A 17,132-nucleotide genomic window follows, 5' to 3' on the forward strand; every position below is an offset into this window, starting at 1 on the left:
ACTTCCTTAAAAAATATGAGTGGAGGCCAAAAGGAATGGATAATGGCACATTTAAATAACGAATGGTTGGCTGCTCCTTTCTAATCACTCTTCTATATAATTTATTACTTTTATTAATACAGAAACCTGCAGCCTAAGCGGAGGTGAAAGGCTGTTCTTAATAGGGTATTACAAAGTCAGTGCAGCTAGGCCTCTCACTACCTCACTTTTAAATTTAGAATTGCTGCTTTTTCTTTATCAATCTTTTTGAGGATCACAGAGTGTCTTAAGAAACTGAATAACATTTGAAAGGAGAAAGAGAACGGGCTTCACAGAATGTTACAACCTGACAGTCAGCACGGATTTCCAGTGTGCCCAGCTGTAGGAGGCCATGCCGGGAAGTGGGAAACAAGCATGGCCCCCACCTCTCAAGATTTAAAAAGCTAAGTTTTGAGGGGGAAAGAAGGACTATTCAAAACAACGTTTCAGGGTGACAAAAATAACTTCTAGAAATGAAAAATGTACAAACTAAAATACTTAATTAGGGCGCCTGGGTGGCTCAGTCAGTTGAGCGTCTGCCTTCAGCTCAGGTCATGATCCTGGTCCTGGGATGGAGCCCCACGTCAGGCTCTCTGCTCAGTGGGGTGTCTGCTTCTCTCCCCCGCCCCCAAACAGATAAAAATTTTTTAAAAATAATCTGAATGGGAAAAGTGTATCCATACAGTTATGCCTCCAAACATTTTTATTTATGAATCACTTAAGAAAATACAGTATTTTTAAGTTTTGATTCCAAGAAACTGTCTTTTTTTAAGATTTGAGAGAGAATGCAAGCAGGGGGAGGAGGAGAGAGAATCCCAAGCAGACTGCCCCCTGAGTGTGGAGCGTGACATGGGGCTCAATCTCATGACCCTGAGATCATGACCTGAGTCACCCAGGTGCCACAACGAAGAAACTATCTCTTAAATGTGGGTTTGGGATTTTTACCTGCCTTGTACTTAAAGTAGAAATACAATTACATACTACAGCCTTCACAATTTCATCACTACTCCTCCTGAGGAAGAATCCTACCTTTTTGGGTCCTCTTCTCAGCTGATGCCTGTGAAGCCATGTAAATGGCTGCCGCAGCCACAGAGATGGGGCTCCTTCCAGGAACCAAGTCCAGTTCCACAGCTTTACGGGCTATATGTGTAGCTGCCATCTGCACTTGTTTAGGGAGACAAAGGTTGGAACAAAACCTGGACATGAAGTCCCCGGTCGTAATCAAATCCACACTGGTTTCTAAAGCCTTCAAAATAAGTTTGAAACATCTACCAATTTCTTTCTTAGAAATTCGTGACACAGCACATATTTCTGAAAGAAAAAATAAATAAATCCACATAAGTCATACAGTTCATTTAAGAATACATCATTTCTGATTATAAAATACATTCTAATTGAAAAAATGCAATCATGCCTTAAACAGCCTGATTAAAAAATGGGCAGAGGATCTGAATAGACATGTTTCCAAAGATAACATACAGATGGCCAAGAGGCACATGAAAAGATGCTCAACATTACTAATTACAGGAAAATGCAAATCAAAACCACAATAAGATAACACCTCGAACTGGTCCGAATGGCTATTATCAAAAAGACAAGAAATAACAAGTGTTGGAGAGGGGAAAGGATGTGAGAAAAGGAAACCCTCATGCACTATTGGTGGGAATGTAAACTGGCACGGCCACTATGGAAAGATGGAGGTTCCTCAAAAAACTAAGAATAGAAATACTGTATGATCCAGCTATTCAACTTCTGGGTACTTAAATGAAGAATACAAAGACACAGATTCAAAAAGATCTATGCACCCCCATATTCGCTGTAGCATTATTTACAATAGCCAAGATATGGAAACAATGTAAATGTCGTCAATGGATGGATGCATAAAGAGGTGGTATATCAATACAATGGATACTATTAAGCCATAAAAAAGAATGAAATCTCATCGTTTGCAACATGTATGGACCCAGAGAGTATTATACTAAATGAAATAAGACAGAGAACGACAAATGCCACATGATTTTACTTGTATGTGGAATCTAAAAACCAAAACAAATAAATGAACAAATAAAAACAAACTCATGGTCACAGAGAACACACTGGTGGTTATGAGGGGAAAGGAGTTGGGGAGTAGGCAAAATGAGTGAAGCGAGTCAACTGTACAGTGATGGATGGTAAGTAGGCTTTTAGTGATTACTTTGTACTATGTAACAGATGTCAAATTATAGTTGACCCCTGAACAACTCAGGGGTTAGGGGGTGCCAACTCCCAGCACAAAAATCCATGTATAACTTTTTACTCCCCCAAAACTTACCTATCAATAGCGTACTGTTGACTGAAAGCCTTAGCAGTAACAGTCAACATCTATTTTGTGTATGTATTATATACCATATTTTTATGATAAAGCTAGAGACGATATTAAAATCGTAAGAGAAACTACACTTACAGTACTACACTATGTCGAAAAAAAAAAATCTGCATTTAAGTAGATGCATGCAGTTCAAATTCATGTCGTTCAGGGTCAAATGTATAATACTGTGCTCCCAAAACTTACCTATGGCATATATGGGATATATATATTATATATATTATATGGTATATAACACATCAATTACCTCAATAAAGAACAAATCACGCCTTACAAATGAATCTCTAATCCTCTCAGTGATACTTCCAATAGAGCTAATTTAAAATTTCTCAGTTAATTTTAAAAGATTTTTATTTATTTTTAGAGTGTGCACAAGCAGGGGGAGGTACAAGGGGATGGGGACAGAGAGACTCTCAAGCAGACTCTGCATTGAGCAGAGCCTGGTGCTGGGCTTGATGGATCTCATGACCTGGAAATCAAGACCTGAGCCGAATCCAAGAGTCTTAACTGACTCAGCCATCCAGGTGCCCCCTCTGTTAATTTAAGTGTTTATCATACTTTGAAGAAGTCTTTTAAACAAGTTAAATTACTATTTCAATATTAAGTTTCAATTCAGACAAGTAAGTTTCTTCAAATAATCCAAAACTTCGTTGATATTTATGTATGTATCTGTTATAAGGAGTATGTGTATCGAGGAGATGGAAGAAAATACTCAAAGCTAAAGAATACTTCTCAAGCTACCCAAAGTCATATGCACGTGCAATCCCTGGGATTATGGGCTATAACAAAATGAGATCAAATATTTGACCCTGTTTTTCTAAAAATTAAACTACCAAACACTTTCAGAACAAATTTAACAAAAGCCTTAGTTTTAGTTGTAATAACCAAAAAGACAATGAGGATAAAAGCCACAGCCTCGTCGTAAAATATGCATTGATGAATGAAAGGTAATGAAAGTCTTAAGTTGAAATGAAATCCGGAAAGAGTAAGAGTGAGTGAAAGGAGTAGAAAGAGTGAGTGAAACAGTAAGGATCACAGCAGCACTGTGAATAGGCTGTCACGTATTTATCATGACTGCAAACTGGACGAAAAACACTAGTTCTCTCAAAGCCTCCAACTTAAGTGTGAAAGTGAAAACTGTAACTCGAGAAAACTGTCACTGTTTTCTAAGGTTCACCTGTAGAGACCTGTGCTAGGAGCAGAAATAGTTTTCCGTACATCAGGTGTACAGACTTAACTAGTAAGGAAAGCGTCCTCTGACTTATGATGCCAGGCCTCAAAGCCCACAAAATAGTCAGTTCAAAAGATCTCATGAGCAAGGAACATGGAGTTTACATGGACTAAAGTGACGACATGGGAAAATAGCCTGAAAAGAACATGGTTAAGATCACAGAATGCAATTTTTGTCAAGAAACAAGAAAAAGAGGCATTTGGGAACACTAAGTGGATCATGGCATCAAAGCGGCTTGACTTCGGTCTGTCACTTTAACACAGCTATATAACATCTGTATCTCTGCAACTAAAAACTTACCTTTAAATGTCCTAGGAACCCCTTCTTGTCTACAGGCGATATAGAGACAAGCGGAAGCTATGGCATCATTAGCTCTGCCCTTTAGGCTCTTCTGTTCATACACTTGCTTGAATAAATTATTTGTTCGATCCTTCAAAGCAAAGAAACTAAGTTTAATTAACTCTGGGCCATTTACTTAGTTGCAATATCAAAATCTCACGTGTTCATTAAATTATGCTAAGTCAATGCCAGAATGGCTTAAAGGAGACAGACAAGAACTTACAACTATATTTCGAGGGAGGTTGATTCTGTCTGCCATAGTAGTGATTTCTTTGAAAGCATTCATCATTGCCCGATCAGAACTACTCATGGTTCTCCGATTTTGGTACTTAGAATTGCCAAATTCATCAAAACTTGCAGCTCCTGTACCCTATAAAACAAAGTTTTATAACTTTATGCAAAAAAAAATGTTTTTAATCGGAGTAAAGACATTTCTAACAAAACTTACACGATCTGACTCCATAAGCCCAAGAAATCTACCCTGTGCCTCTTCCCTATTCCTCAGAACAAGTACCAGGTTGAGATGGTTTAAATGAGTATCTGTGAGAGAACCCAATAATATAAACCATCACATTAACAGACCTAAGGAGAAAAAGCAAAGGATCATCATCTCCAANAGCCCAAGAAATCTACCCTGTGCCTCTTCCCTATTCCTCAGAACAAGTACCAGGTTGAGATGGTTTAAATGAGTATCTGTGAGAGAACCCAATAATATAAACCATCACATTAACAGACCTAAGGAGAAAAAGCAAAGGATCATCATCTCCAAAGGCGCTATAAAGGCAAGCAAACAAAACTCAAAAGCCATTTTTGATAAAAACTCATAAAACTACAAATGGGTACTTCTTCAAATTAGAAAATCATTCTCCCAGGCCCAAAGGCAGCACGATGATTAATGAAGAAAAAAGGCATACCCTGTTTTACTGCGCTTCCCTTTACTGCACTTTGCAGAGACTGTATTTTTGTAGTGTTGTTAAAGTGAAGGTTTATGGCAACCCTACGTTGAGCAAGTCTACTGGCGCCATTTTTCCAACAGCATTTGCTCACTTCAGGTCTCTGTCACATGTTAGTCATTCTTGCAACATTTCGAACTTATATTTCTTATGGTGATCTGTGATCGGTGATCTTTGATGTTACTATTATAATTGTTTTGGGGCTCCACAAACTGCACACTTAGAAGACGGCAAGCTTAATAAATTTGTGCGTTCTGACTGCTCCACTGAGTAGCTGTTCCCCCATCTCTCTCCCTCTCCTTGAGCCAATTAATAACCCTATTATGGCGCCTCTCTGTTCAAGTCAAAGGAACAGTCACATGTTTCTCACTTTAAATCAAAAGCTAGAAATGATTAAGCTTAGTAAAGAAAGGCATGTCAAAATCTGAGATAGGCTGAAAGCTAGGCCTCTTGTGCCAAACAGCCAAGTTGTGAATGTCAAGGAGAAGTTCTTGAAGGAAATTAAAAGTGCTACTCGAGTGAACACACAAATGATAAGAAAGTGAAACAGCCTTCTTGCTGATATGGAGAAAATGTTAGTGGTCTGGATGGGAACATTGCCTTAAGCCAGAGCCTAATCCAGAGCCAGGCCCTAACTCTCTTCAATTCTGCTAAGGCTGAGAGAGGTGAGGAAGCTGCAGCAGAGAAGCTGGAAGCTAGCAGAGGTTGGTTCCTGAGGTTGAAGAAAAGAAACTCTATAACATAAAGCACAAAGCGAAGCAGCAGGTGCTGACGGAGAAGCGGCAGAAGTTACGCAGACGTTCTAGTGACAAGAGCTCATGAAGGCGGCTACACTAACGACAGATCTTCAATGTAGATGCAACAGCCTTCTACTGGAAGAACATGCCATCTAGGACTTCCTTAGCTAGAGAGGAGAGAGAGGTCAATGCCTGGCTTCAAAGCTTCAACAGCCTGTCTCTGTTGTTGGGGGCTAATGCAGCTGGTGACCTGAAGTCAATTGAAGCCACTGCTCATGTACCATTCTGAAAATCCTAGGGCCCCTAAGAATCATGCTATCTACTTTGTGCTATAAAATGAAACAAGGCCTGGATGACAGCACATCCGTTTATAACAGGATTTACTAAGTATTTTAAGCCCACTGTTGAGAACTGCTCAGAAAAAAACGATTGCTTTCAAAATATGAGTGCTCACTGACAATGCACCTGGTCACTCAAGAGCTCTGATGGAACTGGACAACAGGATTACTGTTGCTCTCATGCCTGCTAACACAGCATACATCCTGCAACCCATGGATCAAAGAGTAATTTCAACTTTCAAGTCTTACTTAAGGAAACACATTTCTTAAGGCTACAGGTGCCACAGGCAGTGTTTCCTCTGATGGCCCTGGGCAGAGTCCACTGAAGAACTGGAAAGAATTCACTATTCTAGATGCCACTGAGAACATTTGTGACCCATGGGAAGAGGTCACAGTATCACCATGAACAGGAGTTTGGAAGAAGTTGGTCCCAGCCTTCATGGATGACATGGAGGGTTCAAGACTTCAGTGGAGGCAGTAACCGCAGACGTGGTACCAACAGTGAGAGGACTAGAAGCAGCCATGAGCCCGAACATGTGACTGAATGGCTGCGATCTCAGGATTGAACTTTCACAGCTGAGGAGCTGCTTCTCATGGAAGAGCAAAGACGGTGGTTCCCTGAGCTGGAATCTACTACGTGAAGATGCCGTGAAGATGGCTGAGATGACAACAAAGGATTTGAATATTAAATAAACTTAGTTGACAAAGCAGTGGCAGCATTTGAGAGGACTGACTCCAATTCTAAGAGTTCTACTGTGGGTAAAACGCTACTGGACAGTATCACAAGCTACAGAGAATACAGAGATCGCATGTGAAAAGAAGAGTCAATTGATGGGACAAACTTCATTTTTTTTTAAGAAACTGCCAAAGCCACCTACCGTTCAGCAACCATCACATCAAAGCAAGATCCTCCACCAGCAAAAAGATCATAATTCACTGAAAGCTCAGATGATGGTGAGCATTTTTTGGCAATATTTTTAAGTATATGCATTTTTTTAAAACATAATGCTACTGCACACTTAACAGACTACAGTACAGTGTAAATAAGACTTTCAGATGTACCAGGAAACTAAAAAAGACATTTGACTCCCTCTATTGTGGTATCTGCTTTACTGTGCTGGACTGGAACCAAACCCACAGGATCTCTGAGGTCTGCCTGTACTAGGAAAACTGACCAATATAATGTAATTATAATTACATAATGTACCTAGATAACAGTATATTAACTATACTGGTGTAATTATTTTAAAATTAGGCAAGAGAGCAAGGGGAGGGATGCCTGGCTAGTGCAGTCAGTAGAATATGCAGCTCTTGATCTTGGGATTGTGAGTTCAAGCCCCCCATGTGGCATGGAGTTTACTTAAAATTAAAAAAAAGTTAAAATAATTAGGCAAGAGAAAAATTAGAAGTACTAATTTGGAAAGGAAGCGATAAACTATTTGCAGTTCGTATTTTTGAATACGTAGAATACTCAAGAAAATCACTGTAAAACTGCTATTAATAATAGAATCCATTAGAGGCAAGGTCAAAATTAAACAGAAATCAATAGCGTTCATACGTATAACTAACCAGTTATAAGGCAATGAAAGAAAAATATTCCAACTGCAAAACAACAAAAAGGTAAGTATCTAGGAATCAAACATGCAAGAACTTTATGAAGAAAACCTCTCTAGAAGGATACCTATGACTTAAGGAAATGGAAAGGCATACTGCTTTTGGACAGATTTATCAGGAAGAAGTTGATCTTCTCTAAGTCAATTTGCAAATATACTAACCAAAACTTCGCTGAAAATAACCAATTTTCTTTCTTTTTTTTTTTTTTAAACAAAATGATCCATCCTGACCTTTAAATGGAAAAGACGAGTGAAGAAAACGCTGAGAAAGCAGAGCAATGAGGAAGAACTAAAGTTACCGGATACTAACGGTGTGGCGTGACAGCTGACTGACGGGGGCAGGACAAAGAAAGGACAGAAAGTCCAGAAATATTCCCAAATACACACAGAAATCTAGTATATGACAAATGTAGCATCTTAAAAAACTCTTTTTTGCCATGTAGGATAAACAACTGTCAAAGGATGCAGGAGAAAACTAGCCATAGTGGCTACTAGTTTCTGACAGGGAAAGGGGGTTGCAGTGGGAACTGAGTTTGGGGGTCAAGGGTGAAGAAAATTGTGTTCTTTTTACGTTTGTGATTGAGTCATGTATTTCCTATTGAAAAAATTAAACATTAAAACAACTCACAGTGTCAATTAGTTGCAGTCTCAGATTTTAAACTGTCCTCAGTATACTTTTTGCCCCCAGCCTGTAAGGCTAAAGTAAATGCAGGAATCACCCAAAGATATTTCTGAATATAATACTATCAACTTTAACCTAGCCTACACTATGTTTTTCAAATTTTATATGTACTTTATAGGGCATGAAAAAATAATGACTGCTTTTTCAATAACATTTTCTTGAAAACAGACTGCAGTAGTATAGATTAAGCCCTGAAACAGCATCCCTTGATTAGTTCTTTGGAATATTGCTACCGCTACTTCCAATTCAGATAAAAGAGCAAAAAAGAGCCAGTTTGCCAGACAGATTATACTGTTGCCTTATATAACAGCAGCAGCTACCATTTACTGAACACACGCTACATGTGTGTTATAAATACTCTACCTACATTCCCAAGTACTCTTATTCTCACCTTACTGATGACGAACATGAAGCTAACATACGTCGCTTAGGTAAGTCATAAATCCACCAATATTAGAAAATGGGCTATACCGAGCTACAATGTATCTTAGGTAATGTGGGGAGAAAAGAAAAGACATTCGTAAAGTTCAAGGAACATATCAATATCAACTCATAAAGATCACACTATGCTCAATTTTTGTGCACAATGTGCTTCCTGGAAACAAGGGCCTGACATATAGTCTGTAATCACTGCCTGTTGGTCTCCTGTTTGAGCTGGAAGAACAATCATTCACAATAGTATTACTGGTAAATCTTATTCTCAGGTCAAAAGTCCTCATGGGGCAGCGACGGATACTTTTGCCAAGTTCCCAAACTCCTAGGTCTTTGGTCAGTCCACACTTTATGTTTCCTGCCAAGTGGATCTATTACCTTGCCAATCATGGTAGACAAATCTCCATCGCTCAGAAGAGGATTCTGAGAGTCTCCAACTCGGGAAGGATCTTTTGTTGCTTTATCATTGCTGAAAGTTCTCCATTCAGACCCCACATCAATAACCCGGTCACCTAAGAATATAAACACAAATCTAAATGGTCTTGTCAGGACAGGATTTACTGAACACTGTGTAATACCCAACTCAGCCCTTTTATTCCTAGGAAATCTCAATACGGACATCGAGGCTCCAGCTAAAGCACCATATCTCAGACATCTGTCCTGAAGCATTCCTTTAATGACTGTGCCAGTCCAATAACAACCGTATGTATGTATGTATGTATGTATTTATAAAGATTTTATTTATTTATTTGAGAGACAGAGAGAGAGATCATAAGCGGGGGGAAGGGCAGAAGGAGAAGCAGGCTCCCCACTGAGCAGGGAGCCCAATGCTGGGCTCGATCCCAGGACCCTGGGATCATGACCTGAGCCAAAGGCAGACCCTTAGCTGACTGAGCCACCCAGGTACCCTCCAAAAATAACCCTCTTTAAACATGATGCTATGATTAGTCATAGTCTAACTCTTGGAAGAAAAAGAATTAGTCAAAATAAAGACAAATAGCAAAATAAAACTATTCATATGTGATGCAAAAATAAAATGATTCAGAACCAAAATTTGCAAGAGGCACAGAAAAAAAACAGAAAACACCACTCACGCAGTATTAACGCACACAGTTTCATATAAAAAGTTATTTTCATGGAAAATGCTTTGCAGAGAACTAGGCCTAAACTTATGTTTTAGTAACTATTGGACAAAAAAATATTTTTGGCCAAATAATTTATACAGAGTAAAATGTTAAGCCTAGAGCCAATGGGAAGAAAGCCAGGTAGGGAAACTTTCCTTTTAAAGCAAAGAGCCAGTGGTGAAATACGTCATGCCAAAAAGGCAGATATGAACAGATCTGGTTGATTACTGCTTGGGAGGGGATGCTCAGTGGCTGGTAACATCTCCACAGTGACAAGAGTCACCACTGAAGGCTTGCATATGCTGTTGTGTGGACGTTCGCTTTCAATCCTCACAGTCTTGTAAAGGTAGGTACCACTTTTACTGCCACTTTAGAAATAAAATTAATTGGTCTAAGATCACCCAAACAGAACTAAAATGTGCTCAGATCCTAAAGACTGTTCTTCTATACTGCATCTGTAAAACCCGAGCTCCTCCACCAGAGTGTGATAAAACTGAAAGCAGGAGCCAGCCCATTTGCATCGCTGCCTGAACAGAAAGGAGAAAGAAAACGGCAGAAATTAGTTACCTCAGCAATTAAAAGAAGTTCTGGTACTGACAGTCATGAACATAATGGTTATGAGCACGGACTCTACCATTAGCTGATTAGCCTGGACAAATTATGTCATTTCTCAGCTTTAAATTTCCCCAATAACCTTACAATTTAAAAACTGTAAAGATTAAATAAACGAATACAGGTACAGTGCAGGTAAAGTGATTAAAAAGTTCAAAGTGAATGCTTGGTATTAGCTATTTGCTGCTATGAAAATGAAAATGAGATGACAGATATTCTGACATTTCCCTCCTTTTGGTGAGGGGAATAAGGAGAGGCACGGGTTATAAACATCTGTCTCCACATTAGACTTCAAAAGTAGCCGAGTACTGTGCTACAGGTATTTGATCAGGGGGCAGCAAAGAGAAAAGAAGGAAGGAAATTAATATAGACTGCTAAGTCTTCTGAACTATTTCCCATGTAGTTAATGAAAATGCTTATACTCCAAGTATAATCATAATCTAATCCTAGCGCCGTACCCGTATGTAGTAAGAATGGCCAAGAAGGCAGAAGCAGGGAGATCAGTTAATAAGGCAACTTCAGTAGATGAGAGATTGAGCAGGTGGCCCAAAATAAGGACAGAAAAGTTAAAGGGTGGGACCGTCATGATGGATTTCTCTGCTTCCTCCTCATAAAAACAAACAACACTAAACTTGGAAAGCAATTCTAAGATTTTTAAAACTTACCTGAAAGTAACAAAACCTATAATTATAGACCAAAGTCTTACTGCAATACTAACTAAACAAGGCTCTTGTCTCAGAGAGACCCCTCTAAAGAGACTGATTTTTCTTCCTTTTTATAAAATAACACTTATTTATATATATATACACACATACACACATATATGTTATATATATTTCTTCATTCATTTATTTATATATTTATATATACATGCAAAAAAAAAAGTTACCTGTATTCTCAACAGAGAAAACCACTAAAAATATTTTGGTATATGTATTTTCTGCCTTTTTAATTCATGTGTAGGTTTTTTCCTAAAATTAAATCATATTGTGCCTATTCCATGGAAAGCTCATTCACATCTGTATCATAAACAAAAAAACAAGATTTTTAAACAGTTTGGCCCCTTTAATAGCATCCGCCAATTAAAGTGATAGCCTCATGTCTTCATGCACTATGTTTTCATTTTTTTTAAAGATTTTTTATTTATTTGAGAGAGTGAAAAGAGCGAGAGAGAACATGAGTGGCGGGGGGGTGTGGGGAACTGCAGAGAGAGAGGGAGAAGCAGACTCCCCCCTGAGCAGGGAGCCTGATGAGGGACTTGATCCCATCATCCCAGGACCCCGGGATCATGACCTGAGCCAAAGGCAGACGCTTAACTCACTGAACCACCCAGGCGCCCGTTTTTCTTTCTTTCTTTTTTCTTTCTTTTTTTTTTTTTTTTAAAGATTCTATTTATTTTAGAGAGAGGGCCTGTACGAGTTGGGGGAGGGGCTGAGGAAGAGGGGAAGGGGCAGAGTGGGAGGGAGAGAGAGAATCTCAGGCCTACTCCCCTATGAGCTGGAGCCAAATGCCATGGATCCCACAACTTGTGGGACCTGAGCTGAAATCAGGAGTCGGATGCTTAACTGACTGAGCCACCCAGGCACCCCATGCACTATGTTTTCAAAGGGAAAAATGTGAATCTAACTTTCCTATTCAGAGAAATAAAAACACAAAAACATGAGAAAAACAAAAACTACTATGGCCTTCATATTTGGAGTTACTTCCTAAATTCTAAGTTAAAAAAAAATCAAATGTCATCATTAATTTGTAATATTTTAAAAAATGTACTAAGAGAACAGTGTAAATGAAAAGGTAGGGAGGTATGCTCACAATTTTTACGTCTCTCTAGAATCTAAATATGAAGCATCTTGCCTAATACTTTATTTCATAGCATTTTCCTTTTGGCCCCAAAATAACCTACCATGAATTTCTTTTATTGTTTGCTTTGTACTGCCTTTAAAAAGATAGATAGATTAGGGGGAAAAGGGGGGTGGGGGGAAGCTGGCCTAGCATAGTATAAATAGAAAAGCCAGAACTTGGTAGTGATGTAATTTTCCACATACGTGGGAACAATCTACATGACTCATTCAACAATCTGTGATTTGTGCTAAGAGTCGTTCCCTCTTTTTATATTTTACTGCTCAAAACATAGCATTTATAAGAAATACAATTTCCAAAATAACTCAAATAGCATATCATGAAACTATAACTGGACCATCAGATGAAGTGCATGAGTAACAAAACAGGACAGACCATTCAGAAAAATCAGGGTGCATAAAGGATTTTCATTTGAAGAAAACCTAAATGAGGCAGCACTTTAAAAGTTGCTCTGGAAGAAAACTGCAATACATAATCTTTTCAAGGGTAAGTGCACAAGGCAGTCATAATGTTAGGGCATAATCAACCTCTGACAAAGCAGCAGCTTGCCGATAAACACATGCGCACGTGCACGCACGCACACACACACACCCTCCCAGATGCTTTCATGTTCTAGAAACAGAGAAGCATGCCAATTTTTACCAGTTCCATTCTTTTTTTTTTTTTAAAGATTTTATTTATTTATTTGACAGAGAGAGAGAGATAGCCAGCGAGAGAGGGAACACAGCAGGGGAGCAGGAGAGGAAGAAGCAGGCACCCAGAGGAGGAGCCCGATGTGGGGCTCCATCCCAGAACGCCGGGATCACGCCCTGAGCTGAAGGCAGCCGCTTAACGACTGTGCCACCCAGGCGATCCTTTACCAGTTCCATTCTTAACCAAAGACTGATTTCTGTAAAACGAATACCAGGTAGAAAGTCTAGATATGAAAATTTATAATAGCTAAAATAATACCACTACCATAATACCCAGAACGAGGCTGCTCCTCCATCTGGAGAGTGACTGCTATCACTTGGGTCAGGTTCCCCGGCCAAAAAAGTAAACACACTCAATATTTATATTCTATATTCCACACATGCACAGTTCTCAAGCCATATATTAGAGTGGTGTCTAAAGAGAATGAACTAGGGACGCCTGGGTGAATCAGTTGTTAAGCATCTTACTTCGGCTCAGGGCCTGATCCCAGGGTCCTGGGATCAAGCCCTGCATCGGGCTCCCTGCTCTGCTGGGAGCCTGCTTCTTTCTCTCCCACTCCCCCTGCTTGTGTTCCCTCTCTCGCTGTCTCTCTGTCAAATAAAATTAAAAAAAAATTTTTTTAAACAAAAATAAAAAATAAAGAGAATGAACTAAGTTTTCCCATATTCTAAAGAGAGTAAGCTTCATCTCTTTCTTTTTCAAGAATGATTTGAGAATAATTGCCAAAACCTTTTGCACCAACTACTCTGGCACCTACCTCATGATTTGGCATTTCCACTCTTAAATATTTACCTAGAAAAGTCTCACACAATACTGTTCACAGCAGCATTACTCATGCTACTAAAACCTGGAAACAACCCAATGTCCATTAACAGAAAAATGTGTACAATGGGATATCCCTCAGCAAATAAACTAATGATACATACAGTAAAAAACACTATTCTGAGCCCCAAAAAAGTCAGTGACTAAAACACCATACTATATGATTCTATTTATAGGAAGTTCAAAAACAGGCTAAATAATCTATAAAGACAGAAATCAGAACAGTGTTGCTGCTGGGTTGGGGGACAGAGGTGACAGACTAGAAAGAAACCTAAGGGAACTTCTGAGAACGGAAGGAAATAGTCTAAACATCTTGGTCAGTGTTGATGACACCAGTCTATGCAATGGCAAGATGCAAACTGTACATCTGGGATCTGTGCACTATACTGCATGCAATTACACCTCAATAAATTACACATAAAAATTCACTCCCACCAAAATACTGCTGATTTTGAATTAAGCTGCACCAAACCTATCCATTATTTTGGCGACAGCAGAACAATTATCAATCTTCTTGGACAAGGGAACATACTCTTTCTCCAGCTCTTCTTTCGGATTATATATATGTCACATATATGACTAGATCTAATTTTTTTCTGTTAAAAATCCCATTTTCTGACTAGTAATTGCTATAATATTTTATATGCTTATATTCAGCCACTTTTAATAGACTATTAATTTTTAAAATTTGATCTGAATATTCTAGATATAGAATCCCATCAGTAGCAAAGAACTTGTTCCTCTTCCAAAGCTTAACTTCCATTTCTACTTTATATCTACAGTACTTGTCAGAACTTTCAAAACAATGCCTTTGATTTAAAACAGAAATGTCTCCAATATTTCAACATTATGCATAAAAGTAACAGGTGAACTGAAATAGTCTCTATTAAAGTATCACTCTACTCTAATGCAGAGTATCTTATATTAGGAAAGTGCTGAGTTCATTAAACATCTGTCACCTTAGCAAAACACAGTGTTTCTTACAATACTATCCTTTTACATTATAAAAGCTAGCCACAGTTGTTTGTGGGTTATTATTCTTCTAGCACTTGTGTGTTAAGATAAATTAAGTTATTCTGGAGTAGTAAATAATTTCAGGTCAGTGGCTTAAAACAGAGATTTCTTTCTTATACCGTGTCTATATAGGGATAGGACAGTTTTCTATGCCATCCTCATTCAAGAGCATAGAATTCCAACCACTTGAGACATGCTGGGGGGGGCGAGTAAAGGAAGTGGTAAGTTATGCACTGACTTAACAGTTTCTAATAGTAACATTCCCACTCACATGCCCTTGGCCAAAGCCAGTCAAGGAGTGATGCTTAACTTCAAAGGGGGTGGGAAAGCATAAACATACCATGTAGCTCAAAGGAGAAGACCAGAAATAACAGCAAACAGTCATCGATGCTGTTCTACATGACAATCAGCAAGTCAAATTCAGCACTGTATGTTGTGGGATTTACGTATACGTTCATAAAAAAAGACTGTTCTAGGACTTCCTTCTTCTGTCACACAACAAACCGAGGAATCAGAGTTAAATTTAGTGGTTGGTTCTTTGCAAGTCTTTACTAAGGACATTTTAAAATGTTTAAAAGATACACTCCCACTGGTGTGGGGGTTCTTGATTTGCAACCCTGAGGGTCTCCTGCCACAAATGTAAAATTTTCTTCTGTCGTACCTTGAATACTTTATCATATTCCCTTGGATCTTCAAGTAGTACCATAATGGCTATCTTGTCTTTACCACTTTCTCATTCACTCTTTATATTCAGATTTCTTCTCTGCTTTACTGATGCAATTTTCTAGAATGTTAAGTCAGCTAATTATTATCTATAACAGTTTTACTGTGTTTGTCTCCTTGTGCTACCTTATTTCTTTCTGACAACATTTAATAGAAATATTATGGAAGCTTTATTTTACTGATTACAAGAAATCGGTTATTTTCTAACTTTCTTCTAGTAAACTACGTCAGGGGCAGAATTTTCTTAAGTCCACTGGATCACTGTTCCTCTTCATTGTAGTTTTTATTCATAAGCCTCACGTTGACTTTTCTGATTCTCCATCCTGTACTGAAGAACTATCAAATCCACGTCCAGTGGTGGCAGTCATGTCAGTAAACCTTCCAGTCTACCACCACCAGGAATTCTCAGTCTCTGGATACCTGCAGTCCCTGGCAGTTAACAGATGACCCAAATAAAATAAATTCCCAGGACGACTCTAGAAATTTATTAGGAAGGATAGAGGTTTGTAATTAAAGCAAAAATAATAGTTGCAAAAACAAGATAGAACTTTCTCACATTAACAGTCCACAGTTAATAGTCCTACACTAGTGTGACCCAGGCTCCTATCTTTAATAAACTATCTTTATCATGACTAGGATTTGCAGCATAAGATGCCTGTTAGTGCTTCCCTTTACCATGTCTGTATCTAGCCAGTGGGAAGGAGAAATAGGGAGGGTTTATCCCTTATGGCAGGATCCAGAGTTGCACATACCTGTTCTACTTACAACCCGCTGGTTAGATCACACGGTCATACCTAGCAACAAGGGAAGCTGGGAAATACAATCCGGTAGGGCAGCCACATGCCCAGTTAAAACACAGGGATTCTACTACTAAACAGTGAGGTATAACAGAGACAGGCAACAACCAGTGGCCTCTACCACTACAAGGAATAGTGGGGTAGGAGAAAAAGGAGATGAGAAGAAAGTCCTGTAGAACCAAGGCACTTTGCCTTATAGTCTAAAGGAAATAGTACACCAGGACAAACACATATCTAACCTCCTTACCATGCAAGCTATAAACTACAAATCCAACCAGAGGTATTCTGTGGTACAACATTAAAACCAGAATGGCTTACGGTAAGAATCTAAACAGTGCAGGGGAAAACTGCACCATACCAAAAGCAGCCAGAAAGTCAACACTGGAGAGTCTGATCTTCTAGGCCTGACCTAGACTCAGAATGTTTTGTTTCTTATTGTAAATTAGTAAAGGAATTTTTAAAAAGAATATTAACAGAAATCACCCTAAATTTCAATTCTTTCTTCCATCCTCCTAGAAAGTGATTTAAGCATTTTGGTACACAACCAGTGGTAGAGAATCTGGAAGTAGGAGTCTTAGAACAACATTCTCAAATTACTTGTTTTCAAAAGGTAGATTAATTAAAACAATTTGAAACTACAAAATTTTCTAAAACATGCCAAGTCTAAAAGTTCAAATAATCAGAATGTATTACTCAAGGTGCACAAACCCCAAACACTGAGTTTTTTAATTAAAAAAAATTAAGATGCAGGGCGCCTGGGTGGCACAGCGGTTAAGCGT

General features: G+C 38.7%; 1 protein-coding gene and 1 long non-coding RNA gene across 5 annotated transcripts in view; one reads left to right on the forward strand and one right to left on the reverse strand.

Annotated features, from left to right (window-relative positions):
• LOC105236942 overlaps window positions 1-8,230 on the forward strand; it is a 34,777-nt gene extending 26,547 nt beyond the window's left edge. For all 4 annotated transcript variants that reach the window (XR_004623297.1, XR_002142359.2, XR_004623298.1 and 1 more), the window contains one exon: window positions 7,841-8,230. This is a non-coding gene — a long non-coding RNA (uncharacterized LOC105236942). The remainder of the gene's footprint in view (window positions 1-7,840) is intronic.
• The window catches only part of GTF2B (general transcription factor IIB), a 33,282-nt gene that overhangs the window by 1,561 nt on the left and 14,589 nt on the right, over window positions 1-17,132 (reverse strand). Inside the window, exons 3-6 of the mRNA XM_002917668.4 lie at window positions 9,087-9,220; window positions 4,177-4,323; window positions 3,915-4,044; window positions 1,048-1,329 (exon numbers count right to left, since the gene is read on the reverse strand). Coding sequence (XP_002917714.1) covers window positions 1,048-1,329; window positions 3,915-4,044; window positions 4,177-4,323; window positions 9,087-9,220 — 693 coding nt within the window. The remainder of the gene's footprint in view (window positions 1-1,047; window positions 1,330-3,914; window positions 4,045-4,176; window positions 4,324-9,086; window positions 9,221-17,132) is intronic.

This window comes from Ailuropoda melanoleuca, chromosome 2, assembly GCF_002007445.2.
Source record: "Ailuropoda melanoleuca isolate Jingjing chromosome 2, ASM200744v2, whole genome shotgun sequence".
Lineage (NCBI taxonomy): Eukaryota > Metazoa > Chordata > Mammalia > Carnivora > Ursidae > Ailuropoda > Ailuropoda melanoleuca.